This window comes from Oncorhynchus mykiss, chromosome 16 (genome assembly GCF_057628025.1).
Source record: "Oncorhynchus mykiss isolate SJ-2025 chromosome 16, ASM5762802v1, whole genome shotgun sequence".
NCBI lineage: Eukaryota > Metazoa > Chordata > Actinopteri > Salmoniformes > Salmonidae > Oncorhynchus > Oncorhynchus mykiss.
In genome coordinates, this window is record NC_143037.1 from 26,360,954 (window position 1) to 26,382,753 (window position 21,800).

Here is a 21,800-nt window from a genome sequence, read left to right on the forward strand (position 1 = left end):
TTTTTTGGTACCCATCCCCAGATCTGTGCCTCGACACAATCCTGTCTCGGAGCTCTACGGACAATTCCTTTGTCCTCATGGCTTGGTTTTTGCACTGACATGCACTGTCAACTGTGGGACCTTATATACACAGGTGTGTGCCTTTCCAAATCATGTCCAATCAATTGAATTTACCACAGGTGGACTCCAATCAAGTTGTAGAAACATCTCAAGGATGATCAACGGAAATAGGATGACCCTGAGCTCATTTTCGAGTTTCATAGCAGGTTCTGAATACTCACACAAATATTTTTTATACATTTAATACACAAATTTAAAAAAAAATGTTTTTGCTTTGTCATGGGGTATTGTGTGTAGATTGATGAGGAACATTTTTATTGAATCACTTTTAGAACAGGGCTGTAACGTAACAAAATGTGAAAAAATGCAGTGTATGTTTTGTGGGAGGAAATGGAAAACTATAGCAACATATTAGGGACTGTTTAATTGTAATATAATGAAGCCTGTCTCTTTGTGATGTTGTCTGTCCTCAGATATGGAGAGCTGTGAAAGCCTGTCTGCAGATGAAGAGGTCCCAATGATTGGCGTAAGAGACTGCTGGCAAATACTTATATGCCATGGGTTGTATGTGTAATACAGTTAAAAATCACACACAATGTAGGCTATAAACGTATTGCAAGTGGAACAGGCCAATCCTGCTCCTAGAGCTATGCTGGGTGTGCAGGCTTCTATTCCAGCACAGCACTAACACACCTGATTCAACTTATCAAACCTAATGAGTTGATAATAATGTGGTGTTATTGCTGGGTTGGAATAGGTGTCTGCTCACCCAGTAGATCAGGGAGTGGACCAGGGTTGGTCACCTTTGAAATGATGCTTTAGTAATAATAGCCTACTTACTAAAACGTCTATAATTTACAAACAAGTTCGCTTATTTGTACATTTTGAAATTATATGTTGATTCATTCAATGTGGATTCATTGACGTGAAGGGTTTAAATTTATCTGAATTGTTAACTTAAATCTATTATTCAAGATTAACTAGTGTCAACGTTCACAGATCAGAATTCTGCAATAAAAATGGGATGAAGAGGATCTGTCTCCAATTTGTTGTTGTTGTGTTTCTATGTTGAACTCTCCGACGAACACGACTTCTTTGGGTCCTGTTATGTGCTCTCCAATCTGTTTTTTTTCCTGATTGTTTACTCTCTCAGGATATCAGGCATGTGAACGTATCATAATGGCATGCATCACCAATGCAGCCACATGCCTTCAGTATGATGGCATTACTCGCCTTATGGACATGTGCAATGCGTCCCTTGTTATTGTACATCTGAAGCAAAGAATTACTAAAAACTCGCACTTTGTTTGTTTGATCTAGCGAAATATTTTCAATTTAGAATGATACCAGTAGATATGAGGCTAACAAAAAGCCAGATTTTTCGATGTGATTCTTCTGACATAATTGAATTGTTCAATGCAAATCCAACCCTTGTATTCTGGGTACAGCGCTGTATGTGAAAATAAGGATCTGAAATGTGTAGGCTAATTATACAAAAAATATATAATTAAAGGAAAATAGTGGGGACGTGGGGAGTCTTGTAATTCTACCTTGTTTATTTGTTGAGAATGTTTTTATAACGCTGAAAGAAAATCAGAAGGTCAATTGCATGGAGGAGGTTTGCAGAGATTGTTGGTGTTGATGGTGGGTCATTAGAGATTTTCTCACAATTTACTTCTACCCAAAGTACCCATTCATGTGTATTTTACATGCAGGCCCATGGACTGTAATTTATAGGAAGTGAGCTCTAATCATCTATGTCATTACACAGGTATAAGAGCCATGAGCCATAACTTATAAGAATCATAATGTTACGATACCATAATCCAATTGGTAGCATATTGCAGGCTTAGAGCTATATTTACAATGTTATAATTTGTGTTACTGTAAATTTCTATCATTTGGTGGGCAAATTTCAGAATGTAATTTAGTTAACACATTCACAAATGGTGGCTTTGATCACAATTTTGAAGTTTAGGTCTAGGTTGATTGAGGTTCATAACTAGCTAGCAGCACAAGCAAACAATGCTGTGCAAATTTCTCTTCATTCACCATCAACACCAACGATCTCTAAAATCCTCCTTCATGACGTTGACCTTTTGATTTAGTCTATGTATTCTAGCAAAGCCAACATCATATATATAGTTGAAAAACAGAACCGATGATTAGCTTTCTTCCATCCTTTTTAAAATGTCGCTTGCTCGGAACAAATGACTGGCGGAACTACTATATGTTTTATGAACTGAAGATTTTCAAGCAAACATCTGCTCCTCACCTGATTGGTTAACAGCAGCGGTGGCCGTGTGAAATTTGAATAAAGGAGTGAAGCGCTCAACTTTTTCTGCCGCGCCGCAAGCAGGGTTCTCTTCGCTCACCTTCACACAATCCATTCACATTTCTCTTCATGCCCTTGTTGAAAATGAAAGGGGGTCGGAGCTTCTGCTGCCGTACTGTCTGTACTGAGTGATACAATAATAGGGCTCAATCCTAACTTGAGGTTACACACACAAGCTCTTATAAGTACAAACCAAGGGCCACTTCTCCTGCTCTAGGGATACTGTATGTGCTGAGCTCAGCAGAATGCTGTGGAAGAGGAGGAGGATAAGGTCACTCCCAGTGTGGCCATTCATTGCACTGTGGGCAGCACTCAGTCACGCTGGTAAAGGGCACTTTAGAGTGTACGGCTTCCTCTCTCCATCATACAGAGATGAAGAGAGAAATCGAGAGAGAGAGAGAGAGAGAGAGAGAGATGCAGAAACAGACAGACAGCGAGAGAGAGACAGAAATACAGTAAAAGAGAGAGAGAGCCAAAGAGGGTGTTTGTGTGTGTGTGTGTGTGTGTGTGTGTGTGTGTGTGTGTGTGTGTGTGTGTGTGTGTGTGTGTGTGTGTCTGTGTGTGTGTGAGAGAGAGAGAGAGAGAGAGAGAGAGACTGTGAGGTCCAAGTGAGTTGGGGATGGAGACAAAGGAAACTGCATATGGCTTGATAGAGAGGGAGATAAGGAATGGACAAGGGGGCAAGTAAGAGAGATGGCATATTCTGATAGAAAGAGAAAGAGGGAGTGAGGGAGAGAAAGAGAGGGCACATTTGTGCCCGACAAAGGGGATCTCTGTCAGTGTAGGGTGTCTGGTGTCCTTTCTTGTTGGGTGGGTGGAGGGGTGTAATGAAGAGAGTGGTGGGCGCGGTGGGGGAGGGGGTAGTAAAAGAGGGAGAAGTCATGATGATGAGAGAGGAGGAAATGTCATGAACTAGTAGTAGAGACAGGCAGCAGGTAGCCTAGTGGTTATAAGTGTTGGGCCAGTAACAGAAAGGTCTCTGTTTCAAATCCCCAAGCTGACTTGGTAAAAAATCTGTTGATGTGTCCAAGTGTAAGGGTTGAAGGGAAATAGCCATTATCAAAAGAAGTGAAAAAAAGTTGTCAATTAGGCAGTCAATCAGCTTAGTTCCCTTTATTGATAGTCTATTTGATTAGAAATCCAATCGAAACATTTGCGTTTTTTTCCTGTGTTGCGTATTAGCGTTAACCTATCATTGTTCTGGAAATGTTCATTTTTCTGTGTAGTGGTGGTCGGTTGCTAGCAATTGATTTTGAACGCATGAATTATTTAAAAAAAACAATGAACATCCTCAAATGCTACGGGGTTAAGCTACAGAAGCCAGGTTAGAGTAATGCACATCAGTAGAAAGGGGTAAAGAAAGGGTAACCGGAAAGAGAGAGGAAAAAAAGAGCTGGCGTCAGCCACCTGCGTCTAAGCTGTGTTCTGCTGAGTAGGCTGAACCCACGGAGAGGCCACTTGACTGGAGCACAAGGCTCATTGAACACAGCAGGTGGACCATTCACTGACCTGGCAGTCACAGGAGGCCATAGTCAGACCACCTAGCAGTCAGAGAAACAAGCATCAGCCAGAAAAATAAACTTTAACACACCTGCAATCTACCAGTAAACTAGCGGCCAGACAAAACAATCAGACTAACTGTCTGTTATTAACAACACCTGCAATCGAACATGCACCACTAGAACTGATCTGCAGTCAGACAGGATAAATAAGGTTGAACAAACTCGGCCTCAAGTAAATCAGTAGGCTGGCTAGTCAGTCACGCAGTCACACAAGCCTGTAAATTGCACAACAAAATAAAAGAAAGGATCTGTTTGTTGTTGTATTCATGGTCAGAGCTGCTATGAAGTTATGACCCTTAGGACCCTTAATAACATGAGATGAGATATATGAAATAAATGAAATATGGGAAAGCAGTCAAAGATGTAAATAAAATGTATGCGCAAATGTGACGTTCAATGTATTTCTAATTTTAGAATTCTGTACAGTTCAAACGCAGCGGCTCATGAAGCAAAAACCCAGTTACATGTCAAACTAATTGACCACTTCCGGTCATTGACATTGGTCACACCTAAGACAGCATACTAAAAATGTATCCTCTCCTTCCACACTACTGACCCCTCCCCTTGACCTGCTCCCCTTGAGTCGCAATCACAACAAGGTCTCACTAATTATTTCACCACATTAGCGTAAAAAAAAACGACTACCATCTCCTTCCCCAATGCAAAGCAACTCTCCTGAGTCATTTAGTGCTGTCGGATGAGTTCCTGTTGATGTGAGTAACTGTAAGTAAACGACAGACGTGGAGAGTTTTCCACATCAGCAGCCAGCGCTGAGGAGTGAACATGCCCGCTAGGTGTTAATGGTGGAGAGAGAGGGAAAGTGGGCCGGATGGATGGAACCACGGGCTCTTACTCTGGTAATGACTCCTTGGGGGTATGGGAAATGGCCAAGTGATGTGGGATGGGATAGGAGGAGGAAGTCAAGTGTGTGTGTGTGTGTGTGTGTGTGTGCGTGCGTGCGTGCGTGCGTGCGTGCGTGTGTGTGTGTGTGTGTAGGGAGATGTTCTCTGTTAAGTATACCCACCTTCTCCTGGGTTTTCGAGCTACTCCTCAAAATGGAGTCAATTACTGACAGTTACAGGACAAGAGAGAGATGCAGCATGGTGTGTGTGTGTGTGTGTGTGTGGGTGCGTGCATGAGGTTAAGCTTAAGGGTGGATTGTCTACACTGTCAGGCCCAGGGCTACTTGTGCCGTATTCAACTCCTGTAGGCTCACCCCTGTTTCCATCCTTGGGGCCTATACCCACCCCACATCTTAGGTCCCTAAAACCTCCATATGGGCAGGGTATCAGGACTCACAATATGTTTCTCCATCTGCCACCACCTGTGACAGAGGGAACAGTCTCCATATTGAGGCTCCAGGCTGGGCTTGTAGAGGTGGAGGGGTGGGGGTGGGGGGGGTGGGGGGTGACCCCCTTATCAGGCCTCTCCCTGAGTATCTACGGGTGTTTGTATGAAACTCAAACTGATAACAATACTTCAAATATGGAGATAGATACAGAGGGCTAAATCCTGTTCTCAATGCATTATCTGCCTGAAAGTTCAAGTGGCAAATGTGTATTTCAAGACAGGATTCGGAAGAAAACTGAAGTAGATGTTGATTGTATGGTGGGTTAAGATAGTGTGGGAAAGGACTTAATATTTGATATATAATATTTGAGTTTAGCAGTAAATCGTCGTACAATACATGTTGACTGATACATCAAATCAAATCAAGTGTTATTTGTCACATGCGCAGGTGTAGACCTTACAGTGAAATGCTTACTAACAACCCCTTTAACCAACAATGCAGCTTTAAGAAAAGTGTGAAGAAAGTATTTACTAAAATAAACTGAAGAAAGAGGTAAAGTGACTATACTTAGATAAGAGTAGCAGAAGCATAAAAATTGGGGGCAATGCAAATAGTCCGGGTAGCCATTTGATTAGCTGTTCAGGAGTCCTCACAAGGCACCCCGACCTAAGTCCCAGATATCTGTCTCTTCTTCGTGCAAAGGACAGGGTCCAGTACGAGGAGAGAAATCGCTGTTCTGATATCCAGAAGCTCTTTTCAGTTATAAGAGATGGTGGCAGAAACATTATGTACAAAATGAGTTACAAATAACGCGAAAAAACACACAATAGCACTATTGGTTAGGAGCCCGTAAAAGGGCAGCCATGATGACATGATGGCGCCGGAGAGGATGGCTGCCATTTTATTAGCTCTTAAACAAATTTTTTTTCGCATTGCTTGTAACTTATTTTGTACATAATGTTGCTGCTACCGTCTTTTATGACCGAAAAGAGCTTCTGGACAGTGATTACTCACCTCGAGTTGGACAAATAATTTTTCTTTAATGAGTCGGACAGGAAGGATATACTCCAAACACCCGAACAGGCCCTCATCGCCGTCATTCGCAGGAGAAAGAAACAGATGTTTCGTGGAAAGAGATCGGGGTGGATTGTGAGGATCAGGCGACGAGTGGCTAATCTGCCTTTGCCATTCGTACTGTTAGCCAACGTTCAATCTCTGGAAAATAATTGGGCCGAACTGAAAGCACGTATATCCTACCAACAGGACATTCAAAACTGTAATATCTTATGTTTCACCGAGTCGTGCCTGAACGATGACATTAATAACAGCTGGCAGGCTATATTCTCTATCGGTAGGATAGAACAGCAGCCTCTGGTAAGACACGGGGCGGTGGCCTATGTATATTTGTAAATAACTGCTGGTGCACACATGGTGTCAAAGGAGGTATTGAAGTTTTGCTCACCATGATAAGCTGTAGACCACACTATCTACCTAGAGAGTTTTCATCTGTATTTTACGTAGCTGTCTACATACCACCACAGACTGATGCTGGCACTAAAACCGCACTCAATGAGTTGTATACCTCCATAAGCAAACAGGAAAACTCTCATCCACAGGTCGGCGCTCCTAGTGACCGGGACTTTAATGCAGGGAAACAAATCAGTTTTATCTAATTTCTATCAGCATGTTAAATGTAAATAAAAACTCTAGACCACCTTTACTCCACACACAGAGACACGTACAAAGCTCTCCCTCACCCTCCATTTGTCATATCTGACTGTAACGACGTTCGTCTGTAGGAGGAAGAGAAGCGGACCAAAGCGCAGCGTGGTGGTTATTCATGTTTTAATAAATCACTACACATGAACAAACTAACAAAAACAAGAAATGTGAAAACGCAAAACAGTCCTATCCTGTGACAACAAACACAGTGACAGGAACAATCACCCACAAACACACAGTGAAACCCAGGCTACCTAAGTATGATTCTCAATCAGAGACAACTAATGACACCTGCCTCTGATTGAGAACCATACTAGGCCGAAAACATAGAAATGCCCCAAAACAGAAAAACAAACATAGACTGCCCACCCAACTCACGCCCTGACCATACTAAATAAATACAAAACAACAGAAATAGAGGTCAGAACGTGACAGTACCCCCCCCCAAAGGTGCGGACTCCGGCCGCAAAACCTTGACCTATAGGGGAGGGTCTGGGTGGGCGTCTGTCCGCGGTGGCGGCTCTGGCGCGGGACGCGGACCCCACTTCACCATTGTCTTAGTCCGCCTTATTGTCCGCCTCCCTGGCTTACTCACCATGGCCACCCCTCTCAATGACCCCACTGGACAGAGGGGCTGCTCGGGACAGAGGGGCAGCTCGGGACAGAGGTGAAGCAGCTGCTCGGGACAGAGGGACAACTGCTCGGGACAGAGGGGCGATAGCAGCTCGGGACAGAGGGGCGATAGCAGCTCGGGACAGAGGGGCGATAGCAGCTCGGGACAGAGGGGCGGCAGCTGCTCGGGACAGAGGGGCGGCAGCTGCTCGGGACAGAGGGGCGATAGCAGCTCGGGACAGAGGGGCGGCAGCAGCTCGGGACAGAGGGGCGGCAGCAGCTCGGGACAGAGGGGCGACAGCTGCTCTGGACAGAGCGGCCCCTGGCTGACTGACGGCACTGGCGGCCCCTGGCTGACTGGCGGCACTGGCGGCCCCTGGCTTACTGGCGGCCCCTGGCTGACGGCACTGGCGGCCCCTGGCTGACTGGCGGCACTGGCGGCCCCTGGCTGACTGGCGGCACTGGCGGCTCCTGGCAGACGGGCGGCACTGGCGGCTCCTGGCAGACGGGCGGCACTGGCGGCTCCTGGCAGACGGGCGGCACTGGCGGCTCCTGGCAGACGGGCGGCACTGGCGGCTCCTGGCAGACGGGCGGCACTGGCGGCTCCTGGCAGACGGGCGGCACTGGCGGCTCCTGGCAGACGGGCGGCACTGGCGGCTCCTGGCAGACGGGCGGCACTGGCGGCTCCTGGCAGACGGGCGGCGCTGGGCAGACGGGCAGCACTGGCGGCGCTGGGCAGACGGGCAGCACTGGCGGCGCTGGGCAGACGGGCAGCACTGGCGGCGCTGGGCAGACGGGCGGCACTGGCGGCGCTGGGCAGACGGGCGGCACTGGCGGCGCTGGGCAGACGGGCGGCGCTGGGCAGACGGGCGGCGCTGGGCAGACGGGCGGCACTGGCGGCGCTGGGCAGACGGGCGGCACTGGCGGCGCTGGAGAGGAGGAAGGCTCTGGAACCGCCGGACTGACGGGCGGCACTGGCTGCGCTGGGCAGACGGGCGGCGTTGGCGGCGCTGGGCTGACGAGCGGCACTGGCGGCGCTGGAGAGGAGGAAGGCTCTGGAAGCGCCGGACTGAGTAGCTCTCGTAGCGCCGAACAGGCGGGAGACTCCGGCAGCGCTGGAGAGGAGGAAGGCTCTGGTAGCGCCGGAGAGGCGGGAGACTCCGGCAGCGCTGGAGAGGAGAGAGCCCCTGCAAGGATGGGTCCTGTTGCGGTGGGTGATTCTGTAACGACGTTCGTCTGTAGGAGGAAGAGAAGCGGACCAAAGCGCAGCGTGGTGGTTATTCATGTTTTAATAAATCACTACACATGAACAAACTAACAAAAACAAGAAATGTGAAAACGCAAAACAGTCCTATCCTGTGACAACAAACACAGTGACAGGAACAATCACCCACAAACACACAGTGAAACCCAGGCTACCTAAGTATGATTCTCAATCAGAGACAACTAATGACACCTGCCTCTGATTGAGAACCATACTAGGCCGAAAACATAGAAATGCCCCAAAACATAGAAAAACAAACATAGACTGCCCACCCAACTCACGCCCTGACCATACTAAATAAATACAAAACAACAGAAATAGAGGTCAGAACGTGACACTGACCATAATTCTATCCTCCTGATTCCTGCTTACAAGAAAAATTAAAGCAGGAAGCACAAGTGACTCAGTCTATAAAAAAGTGGTCTGATTAAGCAGATGCTAAACTACAGGAATGTTTTGCTAGCACAGACTGAAATATGTTCCGGGATTCTTCCGATGGCATTGAAGAGTACACCACATCAGTCACTGGCTTCATCAATAAGTGCATCGATGACGTCGTCCCCACAGTGACTGTACGTACATACCCCAACCAGAAGCCATAGATTACAGGCAACATTCACACTGAGCTAAAGGGTGTACCTGCCGCTTTCACGGAACAGGACTCTAACCCAGAAATCCCGCTATGCCTTCCGACAAACCATCAAACCGGCAATTAGGGTTGCACCTTTTGGGGAATATTCAAAGGTGGGAATTAACAGGAATATATGGGAATTAATGGGAATATATTTGGATTAAAGGAAATATATGCAAAGACATATTAATGCCATTTAAATGTAGATGTTTTTTGCATTGGATATATTTACCATATCATATGGAGACAGAAACATAAACCTTTTACCTTATCATAAGTAGACATAATTGCAAATTATGAAATCCTTCCAATAGAAATTTAAAAAACTATTTAGTTACTTAAATTAAATGAGTTGACTCTTCACATGGGATGATTTCACTGAACAACAAAAGAAAGGGAATATTGAACATTCCCCAATGATCCATCACATCTCCCAAAAACGTTGTCAACATACATCTGTAAAATGATAGTCTAGAAACTAAAACTTTGGTTGTCTTCCTCTCAGGCTTCCATATCTTCTCCCTAGACCTCCTCAATGTCCACCTTTTGAACATCAGACTCTGAGGCCTCCTCTTCACTGCCACTTTCCAACCTTGTTGAGGTTGGCTCGTTGTCAGGCTCAAAAAGCCTCAAATTTGCCCAGATGGCCACCGATTTTTCAACCCTTGTATTGGTCAGCCTGTTACATGCTTTGGTGTGTGTGTTCCCAAACAAGGACAAGTTGCGCTCTGAGGTGGCTGATGTTGGTGGGATTTGGAGGATGATGGAGGCAACAAGAGAAAGAGCTTCAGATCAACAAAGTCCCTTCCACCAGGTGGCTGATGAGATATGTTGGCACAACTGCCATATTGCATCTCCATCCCAAAGCCCTTGCTTGGAAGTGTACTTCGCCAGACAGCCTATGTACCTAGTCCTTATCCAGGCCAAGGTGGCAAGACAAGGTAGTGATGGCACCATAGGCCTTGTTGATCTCTGCACCAGACAGGATGCTCTTGCCAGCATACTTGGGGTCCAACATGTATGCTGCGGCGTGTATGGGCTTCAGGCAGAAGTCTTCACGCTTTTTGATGTATTTAGAACTCTGCTTGGAGCAACAGTGAAGTGGGCAGGGCAGTACGGATTTCTTCTCTTACATCTGCAAGCAGCGTCTGAACATCAGACAGGATGGCATTGTCTCCCTCAATCTGTGCAATGGCTACTGCTATAGGTTTCAGGAGTTTCAGGCTGCATGCCACTCTCTCCCAAAATACATCATCCAGGTGGATCCTCTTGATGGGGCTGTCCATATCGGCAGACTGTCAAACATGATGACAACACCAGCCCAACGGGTGTTGCTGGGCAGCTGCAATGTGGTGCTCTTATTCTTCTCACTCTGCTTGGTTAGGTAGATTGCTGCAATAACTAACTGACCCTTCACATACCTAACCATTTGCTTGACTCTCTTGTAGAGTGTATCCATTGTTTTCAGTTCCATAATGTCCTTGAGGAGCAGATTCAATGCATGAGCAGCACAGTCAATGGGTGTGATGTGAGGGTAGGACTTCTCCACTTTAGACCAAGCAGCCTTCATGTTTGCAGACTGCCTTCAGCTCATCTGCAATGTAGAACCGGTGTGTCTGTTGTCCCTTGTGTCTGTGCTCTTGTAGAATACTGGTTGAGGGGTGGAGAGGATGTAGTTTATTATTCCTTGCCCACAAACATTCAACCACCTATCAGAGATGATTGCAATAGTCTGCTTTCTCTGATTTGCTTGACCTTCACTTGAACTCTGTTGAACTCTGCATCCAGCAAATTAATATAATAAAGCATGTCTGGTTGGAGGGGTGTATTCTGGGCGAAGAACATTCAGAAATCTCTTCCAATACACATTGCCAGTGAGCATCAGAGGTGAACCAGTTGCATGCACAGCTTGAGCATCAGCATTTCTCTGACTACGTTCCTCCATTGAGTCAAAAAATATTCTGATTCCAGGAGGAGGGGTGAACTGTTGCTATAGATAAGGTGTCTTATTCATCATTTTCACCTCGAATAGAAGTAGAGGGACTTTTGTCAGATGCTAGTTGTGAGCGCTGAGGGAAATTAATGCACTTTGCCTGATGATTCTGCATCTTTGTTGCATTATTCACATATGATTTAAAACAGCATTTGCAAATGTACATCGCTTTTCCTTCTACATTAGCTGCATTGAAATGTCTCCACACATCAGAGTGCCCGTGGCATTTTCCTGTAACGATGAGAAAAAAATGAGTAAAAAAACAACAAATACAATTCCATGTACAGATCAATAGTTAAGCAGTTAGATTAAACAAGTCCTTTGTAAGATACATGTTTTAAAATGAAACATTTATGGAAACCCACATGGTAGTAAATACTAACTAGCAGAAATTGTGAACAAGTTAGAAATGATTTAAACACACTTTACTGAATGCTACTATTTACTAGTTAACAATAAATAATGTATGTCATATAAAACATATTCACCCTACCCAATATTGTAATCAAAGCTTACCAGAAAGCATGTAGTCCTTGGCTCAGACAGTGTAGTAGTGTGGGCTCAATAGCATCTCATTAGTGTGCGAGATCTTGAGAATCAGATGTGCATGTGATGGAAGAATGCACTGTGCATGCAGATGCTTGCAATTCCATTGAATTGGGGATAGTTTAACCGAAATATACTACAAGACCTAGAATTGCCTTATGTGTATACCACAAAAAAAGGTTCACTGTTATGAGCGAACTTTTTGGAGGAATTTAAGCAAAATTCCCCAAATTCCCGGGCTTAATTTCACATGGGAAATTTCAAGAAAAATTCCCTAGCGTCAATACGGGACTAAGATCAAATCGTACGACACCGGCTCTAACACTCGTCAGATGTGGAAGGGCTTACAAACTATTACAGACTACAAAGGGAAGCACAGTCGAGAGCTGCCCAGTGACACAAGCCTACCAGACGAGCTAAATAACTTTTATGCTCTCTTCGAGGCAAGTAACACTGAAACATGGATGAGAGCATCAGCTGTTCCTGACGACTGTGTGATCTCGCTCTCCGCAGCCGATGTGAGTAAGACCTTTAAACAGGTCAACATTCACAAGGCCGCAGGGCTAGACGGATTACCAGGACTTGAACGCCGACCATGCGCTAACCAACTGGCAAGTGTCTTCACTGACATTTTCAAACCTCTCCCTGTCTGAGTCTGTAATACCAACATGTTTCAAGCAGACCACCATAGTCCCTGTGCCCAAGAACACTAAGGTAACCTGCCTAAATGACTACTGACCGGTAGCACTCACGTCTGTAGCCATGAAATGCTTTGAAAGGCTGATCATGGCTTACATCAACACCATTATCCCAGAAACCAATTTGCATCCCGCTCCAACAGATCCACAGATGATGCAATCTCTATTGCACTCCACACTGCCCTTTCACACCTGGAAAAAAGGAACACTTATGTGAAAATGATATTCATTGACCACAGCTCAGCGTTCAACACCATAGTTCCCTCAAAGCTCATCACTAAGCTAAGGACCCTGGGACTTAACATCTCCCTCTGCAACCGGATCCTGGACTTCCTGACGCCTCCAGGTGGAAAGTGTAGGTAACAACACATCCGCCATGCTGATTCTCAACACGAGGGCCCCTCAGGGGTGCATGCTCAGTCCCCTCCTGTACTCCCTGTTCACTCATGACTGAACTACAACACCATCATTAAGTTTGCTGACGACACAAGAGTGGTAGGCCTGATCTCCGACAATGAAGAGACAGCCTATAGGGAGGAGGTCAGAGAACTGACCCCGTGTGGTGCAAGGACAACAACCTCTCCCTCAACGTGATCAAGACAAAGGAGATGATTGTGGACTACAGGAAAAGGAGGCTGGTTGCATCACTGCCTGGAATGGTAGAGGGTAGTGCGTATGGCCCAGTACATCTCCAGGGCCAAGCTTCCTGCATACCAGGACCTCTATACCAGACGGTGTCAGAGGAATGCCCTAAAATTGTCAGTCCCCAGCCAACCTAGTCATAGACTGTTCTCTCTGCTACCGCACGGCAAGCGGTAACGGAGCACCAAGTCTAGGTCTAAGAGGCTTCTAAACAGCTGCTACCACCAAGCCATATGCCTCCTGTACATCTAATCAAATGGCTCCCCAGACTATTTGCATTGCCCCCCTCCCCTTCTACTCTCTGTTATTATTGCATAGTCACTTTAATAACTCTACCTACTTGTACATGTTACCTCAATTACCTCGACACCGGTGCCCCCACACATTGTCTCTGTACCGGTACCCCCTGTATATAGCCTGTATATATTGTTATTTTTCTGCTGCTCTTTAATGATTTGTTATTTTAATCTCTTACTTTTTTAGGTATTTTCATAAAACTGCATCGTTGGTTATGGGCTTATAAGTAAGCATTACACCTGTTGTATTCGGCTCATGTGACAAATACATTTTGATTTGATTTGATCTCCTCCGGCGCCATCTCTCATGAAATTCCTTAACGGATTTGTATGCCTCTATCTAGATTCACATCAGATATGTTCACAGTTCACATATATTTACTCATACATGAATAGACAACGGTCAATTATATTCACTCCATTTCTCTCCCACTTTTTATTCTCACCACCATCTTGTTCTTCTCTTCTCCTGCAGATCTGAACCCGCCGCTCTTCTCCTCCATCTCGCCCCCTCCCTCTGGGGGCTCGTCCCTGCCCTCGTTCACTGACGATGACGCCCTTTTCCCCTACGGCCCCACGGAGACCGCCACCACCACCACCACTACCAGTACAATCAAGTTCATAGGCGACGAGCTGAACAAGAACCTCATCCCCATTTACTGCTCCATCTTGGCAGCCGTTGTGGTGGGCCTCGTAGCCTTCATCGTCTTTAAGAGGTGAGGAAGAAGGGCAGATGGGATGGGACTTCAATGAGGAATGGTGTTGCATTGTAATATTTAAGGGAACCAATCTACAGGAACGCAATGTTCGATAGATGAGATTTTCAAGACATGAGGTATACATAAGAGTCAAGGAATCTGATCTGATAATAGAGTTCATCTATTTCATATTTCATGAAGTAATCTGCCACTTTTTCTGGGTGAGGGCACAAGCCCCTGACATTCAGCCTGGGGATCCCCAACGTCTGTTCAGAGAAAACGGCCTATTTTGTGCTACATTTGAGTTGCTATCCTTTTAAACCTTTTACACCCACTCCCCACTGATCCCCGCGTAATATTGATTGCTTATTTTCCCAACTCTACACTCTCGACACGGCACTGCTAGCTTTAGTGTGATAATCCGACGCACTTTCAGCTCAAGACAGGGGCTTCAAAACAAACAGACCAGAACACGGTTGGGCTAGCATCGATGCTGGCGGCAGTCAGCACCGGGGACAGAAGGGGGGCTATGAAATATTCAGATACCCCATCAAATGGTGTCACTTTGACCCACTTCCGCCCCATGAGCATGAAAAGCAGACTGAGGACATAGACAGGTCGCACAATAGGTCAGTTACTATTGACTTATCTGTGAAATTGACATTTCTTTAATGGTTTTTTAAAATGTATTTATCTAGATTAGTCTCAATAGCTAGGTTTCCATCCAATTTACAACATATTTTCATGTGAGTATTATATAACTTGCCAGATCTGGTTTTCACACATGCTCTCTAAACAACAGTTCGCTGATAAAGTGGACAGGAGCATTTTTATTTGTAATTGGCAGCTAAGCCCTGATCATCATGTCACTTTACAAATGAAGACCCTCAATATTTACAGGAAAGGAGTATCAAGCTCATCCCCATGGACTTTCACCACCCTGGGAAGTTCATTATAACTTATTTCATCTGTAGCCTAATAAACTGCGCATGCGTTTTCAAGTCATAGTGAGGACCACACAAAATACCTCGACAGGATGGATATCTTATTGCACAATAAATAGTTTCCCCCACACAAAAAGATCCCACCATGTCGACCGAACAAATTGCACATTACATTATTGATTTTTAAATGTTTTATTTAACAAGGCAAGTCAGTTAAGAACAAATTCTTATTTACAATGACGGTCTACCCCGGTCAAACCCTAACCCGGACGACGCTTGGCCAATTGTGCGCCACCCTATGGGACTCCCAATCACGGCCAGTTGTGATACAGCCTGGAATCGAACCAGGGTCTGTAGTGACTCCTCTAGCACTGAGATGCAGTGCCTTAGACCACTGCGCCACTCAGGAGCCCAACATCTTGTTGGCAAGAGAGACCTGGTTAAAATAGCAGACAGAAATTATGTTCGAATGGGGTCTGAAGTGTCAGCAACTAAAGGGTCAAAAGTTCGAAGGTGTTTTATTTTTATTTTGATCCACTTCAAAGCTTGTTGAGTCTAGGATGAAATGTGTTTTGTTCAAATGTGTTTTGTTTACTCATTCAAGTAACTGACAGGTGTTAACTAATCAGAACAACAGGAGACGCATTGGTATGGAAGATGACAGGATTAGATTGAATGTAGTTTAATCAGATAAGGGTGCATAGTATGGAACGCCATTTGCGTCTTTGCGTGTCAAAAAAGATACACGTCAAATAACAGTATTTGACCTGTCAAACAAGATTATTTACCAATCAGGACCTGAATATGACTGCACGTCGCATAATAATTTCACGCGTTCATACATTTTTTACGTAGTTATTACACATTGATTACACTATCACTCGTATTTCATATGTCACAGCGATTCATCGATATGTATGCTATGATGCTGGTGAAGTTGTCTTGCGCACCTACAGTGCTGGATATAAAAAAGCTAGCTGATGGATGCAAACAATGTTCTTCCTCAAAAACATAGCAAAACGACATAATCTGTTTCAGGAGCTATAGTTAGCTAGATAATTATATTATATAATATATAAAATAACCCTAATTTATAAGACAGTTCTTATTTGATTAATGGTGGTCAAACCATTCTATGTGAAGCTAGCCACAATAAGGATTAGCCACAATATTGGACTTTGAGGTTAGCCTTCAAAATAAAAGTATGCCATTGACAGTGATGCAAACTAAAACAAATAGTAGAATTTTGCCATAATTGAATACATCATAATAAACGAGGTTGAAATGTTGTCATATAAAATCAACAAAAGACAATCATTTGTTAATTTCGGTTGAAATCACACTGGATGTATTATACTTTAGAATTGCATTGGGCGCATACTTATTTCACTGTACAGCCTTATCTATGGATTGTGGATCAATGACATGGGGTATCAGTCTACTCAGTGACACCCAGAGAAAATTAGCGTCGTAGCTCTTATTGTGGGACTCTGAAACAACCTAATTGAGCCACATTTATTGTCAACCTACTATGTGTATTGAACATTATCCCAGAGGAAAAACAATACTGCGTGGATGTTTTGGAGTCTGATAACTCTGAGGAGGGCATTGGGAAGAAATATCTTGGGTATTCAGTAGACTGATACCCCATTTCATTGATCCCTAATCCTTAGGTAAAGCTGTACAGTAGTCTGACTGGGGAGGTGATTTCACACAGTCGCAGTCCTGCGATAAGAGCTACAATGCTAATATTTGCGTAAACTCTTCACAGTTGTGTTCTGTGGGTGTCACCGAGTAGACTGATACCCCATTTCATTGCTTCACATTCCAACCTTGTTTAACATTATATAGTTTAAATATGGCATGATTCCACCAATTTTAACCTTCTGCATTGCTTTCAAATAAGTACTTTTATTTTGAAGGCAAACTGCAAATTCCACTATTGTGCCTCATCCTTATTGTGGCTAACTTCACAACACATAACCCGGTCCGGTCGAGCTTCACTAGCCAGATGAAGCTAGTTGGCTGCTTATAACGTTAGCTTTGTGCAACAGGGTTAAGTAGTTGGCAAGCTATTTATTTTCATGAACTGAAGTTCAATGTCAATAGGCAAACAACAAGTGACTATCTAGCTAATACTTACTGTGGTGGTTAATTTCTGTATTATCAAATGAGGAGAGACAAACTTATCACACAAGTCAGTTATACGTTAACTAAATCTTTAATAGTGAGAGCTTTGCAATAGCAATGACTTGTCAATGATTCACCATTTCTAATGATCCGTTAACAAACCACAGATATTAGGAACAGTTCACAAAGTGAGACTTTATAAATGAGATCCCGTAGCCAGATAGCATTCGCCAAGAATTATCGTTCTGTTTGGCCCCTAAGACGAGGTTGCTATCTTGTTCCTGTTACTCCTAGCACAAAACACCAACTCGACCAATGGCATAAATCAATTGTCAACTCCAGAAACTACCACACACATCCCTCAAGGCCAAACGAGGGAGTGACTGGCACACAAACATTGTGGAAATCTGTAATTGGTTCCCCATTAATTACGCCATCCTTTCACATGGTTTAGAATGGGTAAAGACACATTCACATATGAAGATAATGTTCCCTCCTGTCCTCTTCCCTTTCTGATATTCTGCATAGCACCAGGGACATGTGAAAGACAAGCCTGACCTCTCCCCTCTCTGGGTCCCAAGTGACTGAGCCCCAGCTGAGGGAGGAAGTGCAACTGCCAACACCAGAGTCCAAAGGGATACATTCTAATAACAAGTATATCACATAAGCATATTATGCAGATAAGACATCTTAATTATCCAAATTACCCAACTAATTCTGATTCATCCGTCACATTACTCACTAGGATTGCTGAATCATTGCGAAGAATAATGAAAAGGACTTCATTTCCTACTGGTCATTGTTTTTAGGTACCGAGCTAAAGCTAGCTAGCTACCGCAGAAGTACCGGTCAAACAAATTATGCCTTATTACCAACGTGGTATTATAAACACATAGTTCGTGGCCAGTGTATGCTTGTTTGCAGACTTTTTTTTGTACAGCTTTGACAGTGCTTACTGATAGTAGTGGTGGCACTTGGATGGCACATGCAAATTCAGCACACACAACATTCTACAATAGAATTGTATTATTTGACGCGCATCTTTTTTTGACCGCCAAGACCCAAACGGCGTTCCATAGCTAAGGGAGCATGTGGGAATGGCAGTGGACTGTGTAGAATATGAGGTGACTATTGAGAGTTAGTGCCAGCAAGAGAAAATTGGGGGTAGGGTTCTATCCTCTGCCAAAGGATTCAACATTCTACCTGCTCATCATGTATGTTGTTAATTGATAGTGATGGGGATGGGGTGAGCTTGTCTCCAGGCGGGCACTAATGGTGGGTGGGATTATCATGATCAATTAGTAATTTAACCCAATAGAGTCACTCTTGGCTCTCCAAATTGCGTCTGCATGTTTTAAAATAACCCACTATTACTTTTGTAAAAAAAAAAGTGTTATTACTATTGCATAGTTGTATGCTTAGTCCTGATGACCCATGGGTATCTGGATAAACTGAACTTTACAACACCATACAAGGTAACTGAACACGGGTATTCTTGAATTTAACAAATGTTTCTTTGACTAACGTTTAATTTCATTAGACCTTCGGCTCTGTGAAGCTGCAAGGGTCATGGCCGGTATTCATAAAGTGCCTCAGAGTAGGAGTGCTGATACGGTATATATACTTTGATACGCTTTATGAGTACGGGCCCTAACCTTCATCATTTGATTTGATTTGATTTGATTTGATTTGAAGTCAATTTAAAGCATTTATTAATCCATTTTTATATAATGAGTACTTTTTTCCCCCCATCTCTGTGCAGGTGGAACAGCTGTAAGCAGAACAAGCAGGGCGCCAACAACTGCACAGCAAATCAGAACCAGACTCCTTCGCCGGAGGGGGAGAAGCTGCACAGCGACAGTGGCATATCGGTGGATAGCCAAAGCCTACAGGAGCAGCAAGGCCAGGGGCAGACTCAGGCACAGACAGGTAGGCCTGCACAGAGATACTCACACACAGGCGAGCACAGATGTATGAGCACGCACGCACGCACACACACACACACAGGTGGCGCGTCCAATAAGCAAAGCTAAGCTTCCTCTGAAGTAAATTGAATTAAACTTGCCCAAATTATATAATTACCACTGCCTATACAAAAATAAATGAAATCCTTCAAAACACTAGCTTCTCTTTTTTTAAAGCGTGGATTGTTTTCAATCACAAGGCCAGGGCATAACCTACAGTCGGGAAGCGTGCAATTTTGGCAGCGTGCAGCATTTCAAATAGCTGATTGTTGATTTGCGGCAGTCAGTGAAAAGCATCTAAAATAGGCCTAGGCATATCTCAATATTTCTAAATACAATTGTTGGAAAAACAAAGAAAAAACTCTAACCTGTCTTTAGTTAAGATATCAAAATGTTCAACTCCCAATAGGCTATTGAGCAAACAACACTTAGCCCAAAGGTGGACGATATGCCGATATTAATTTCATCTTATTGTCTTACTTAGCCGCTACAAACGTGTGTCCCTCGTGGAACAGTGGGTACATAAAACATTCTCCATCAAAGGCTGCAAAGGCGCCAATTTCCTCTTTAACTCTATTTAATCTCGAGAAGGCAGAAAAAAACAGAAAATATACATACTTTCTTTATGAAAAACCATTTTCCACCACCATGCTATTCCCAGATGTTGTGTATTCAGCCAATCAGGTTGCTGCAGTCTGTTTTTTTCACCCAGGGTCTAATTGATTCAAAAATAAAAGACTGCTGCAACCTGATTGGCTGAACACAATAAACAACATCCTGGACTAGCTTTAGCTACTCTAGCATGGCGGTGGAAAATGGAGAAAGTATGCATATTTTTCCAGTTTTCTGTCTGCCTTCTTGCGATTAAATAGTTAGGGTGGAAATTGATGATTTTGCAGCCTGAATAGGCTGTTTTATTTACGAACCGGTCCACGGGGGATACGATTGTATAGCCGGCTGTATACATTCCCTATGGACGGTAAGATGAAACGACTCAATATCGCCATCTGCCAGCCTTTGGGCTAATTGGTACTATAGCGGAGCGCATCGGCCATATCCCCGGTGAGTGCGCACATTCACTGTCTTTATCATTGGGTGAGTTTTTTTAGGATAACATTTTCCTCCCCCAGGCTAGATGGACATCATAGCCTACAATATGTGTCTCCCCTTTTCATAGGCCTTGATTAGATGGTTGTATTCAAGACAAGGTTGTTTTTATTTAGCTCAGTTTGTCAGCAGAGTAGCTATTGTCTCCAATCATAGAGAGTAGAGAGTGTCTTAGAATTGCACGAAATGTGTTTATAAAAGACAATTTTTTTGCGAACAGTGAGTCAGTCTTGTGACTGATTGGATAGTCAGCCTTGTGACTATCCAATCTACTCCTCACATTAGGAATAGTAGGCTAGCTTACATTTGTCTGCAAATGCCATAATAGATGCATGCAATACTTTATCATAAAGGTAAAACAATTTTTGTTGTAGATTTGTTTAGCTTCCCCTTACTTGAAGCTCACGCACGGCATACAGTATGCACATACACACATACTTTAACACACACACACCTGTATGTAGAGACAAGTCAACCCAGGGACAGACAGGTACAGACGGGAACTTTACTACAGGTCTGTGCACCCGACACCTAATGTACTGTAACACAAAATATAGATTAATGCACCACATCTACTATAGCACACCTAGACAAGCTCCCCCCCCAAAAAATATAATGAAAAGATCCATTCATGAATTCACATTTAAGTCAGCATTCAGGTCAATTATACCATGTGCCACGCAACAAAGCAACTCCATAGAGGTACCATGCGTTTGATGGCTGCTTGCACTTTGAGAGCAGTTTTCAAAATGGAGCAAAATGCATAATTGGGCTATTTAGGTTGAACCGTGATACCACTCAACAGAACACTACCACAAATAGGTTTGATGGACAGTAAGCTGGTATGGAATAGCTTTTCTAGATGCCATGTTTGTTAACACCCTGAGGGCCTTCACTCAGTAAGACAAGAGGATAGGAATTTCCCTTTGGGGAGAGTGGCATCTGGTGGCCTCGTAAGCTCCACTTTGAACACAACCTCTCAAACCTACTGTAGCAAATCAACAACAATAATAATAAACCTCTGTTAGGGGCCACAGTTAGTTCACCAGTGGCATGCGCTCCTGGCGGTTTGGAGTCAAGCCCTGAAGAACCCGTTTGGAAGAATGTAGACCTTTCAAAACACACACTTGGCTGAAACTAGACTAGATGGCTGGTTTGTCTGTGGAGTCGCGTGATTCTCTAGTGATTAACAGGTTCCTTAGAAAACCTTCAGAGAACAAGAACTAGTTCCAAAGAACTATAAGCAACTGGAGCAGAGGAAATAGTCAGAAAGAGCACTCCAGCTGGCCTGAACAAAGTCCTACA

General features: G+C 44.1%; 1 protein-coding gene across 1 annotated transcript in view; it reads left to right on the top strand.

Moving 5' to 3' along the window:
• Positions 1–21,800, top strand: part of ngfrb (nerve growth factor receptor b) — an 81,971-nt gene that overhangs the window by 54,133 nt on the left and 6,038 nt on the right. Inside the window, exons 4-5 of the mRNA XM_036946621.2 lie at positions 14,128–14,368; positions 19,187–19,353. Of these exons, the coding sequence (XP_036802516.1) occupies positions 14,128–14,368; positions 19,187–19,353 (408 nt within the window). The remainder of the gene's footprint in view (positions 1–14,127; positions 14,369–19,186; positions 19,354–21,800) is intronic.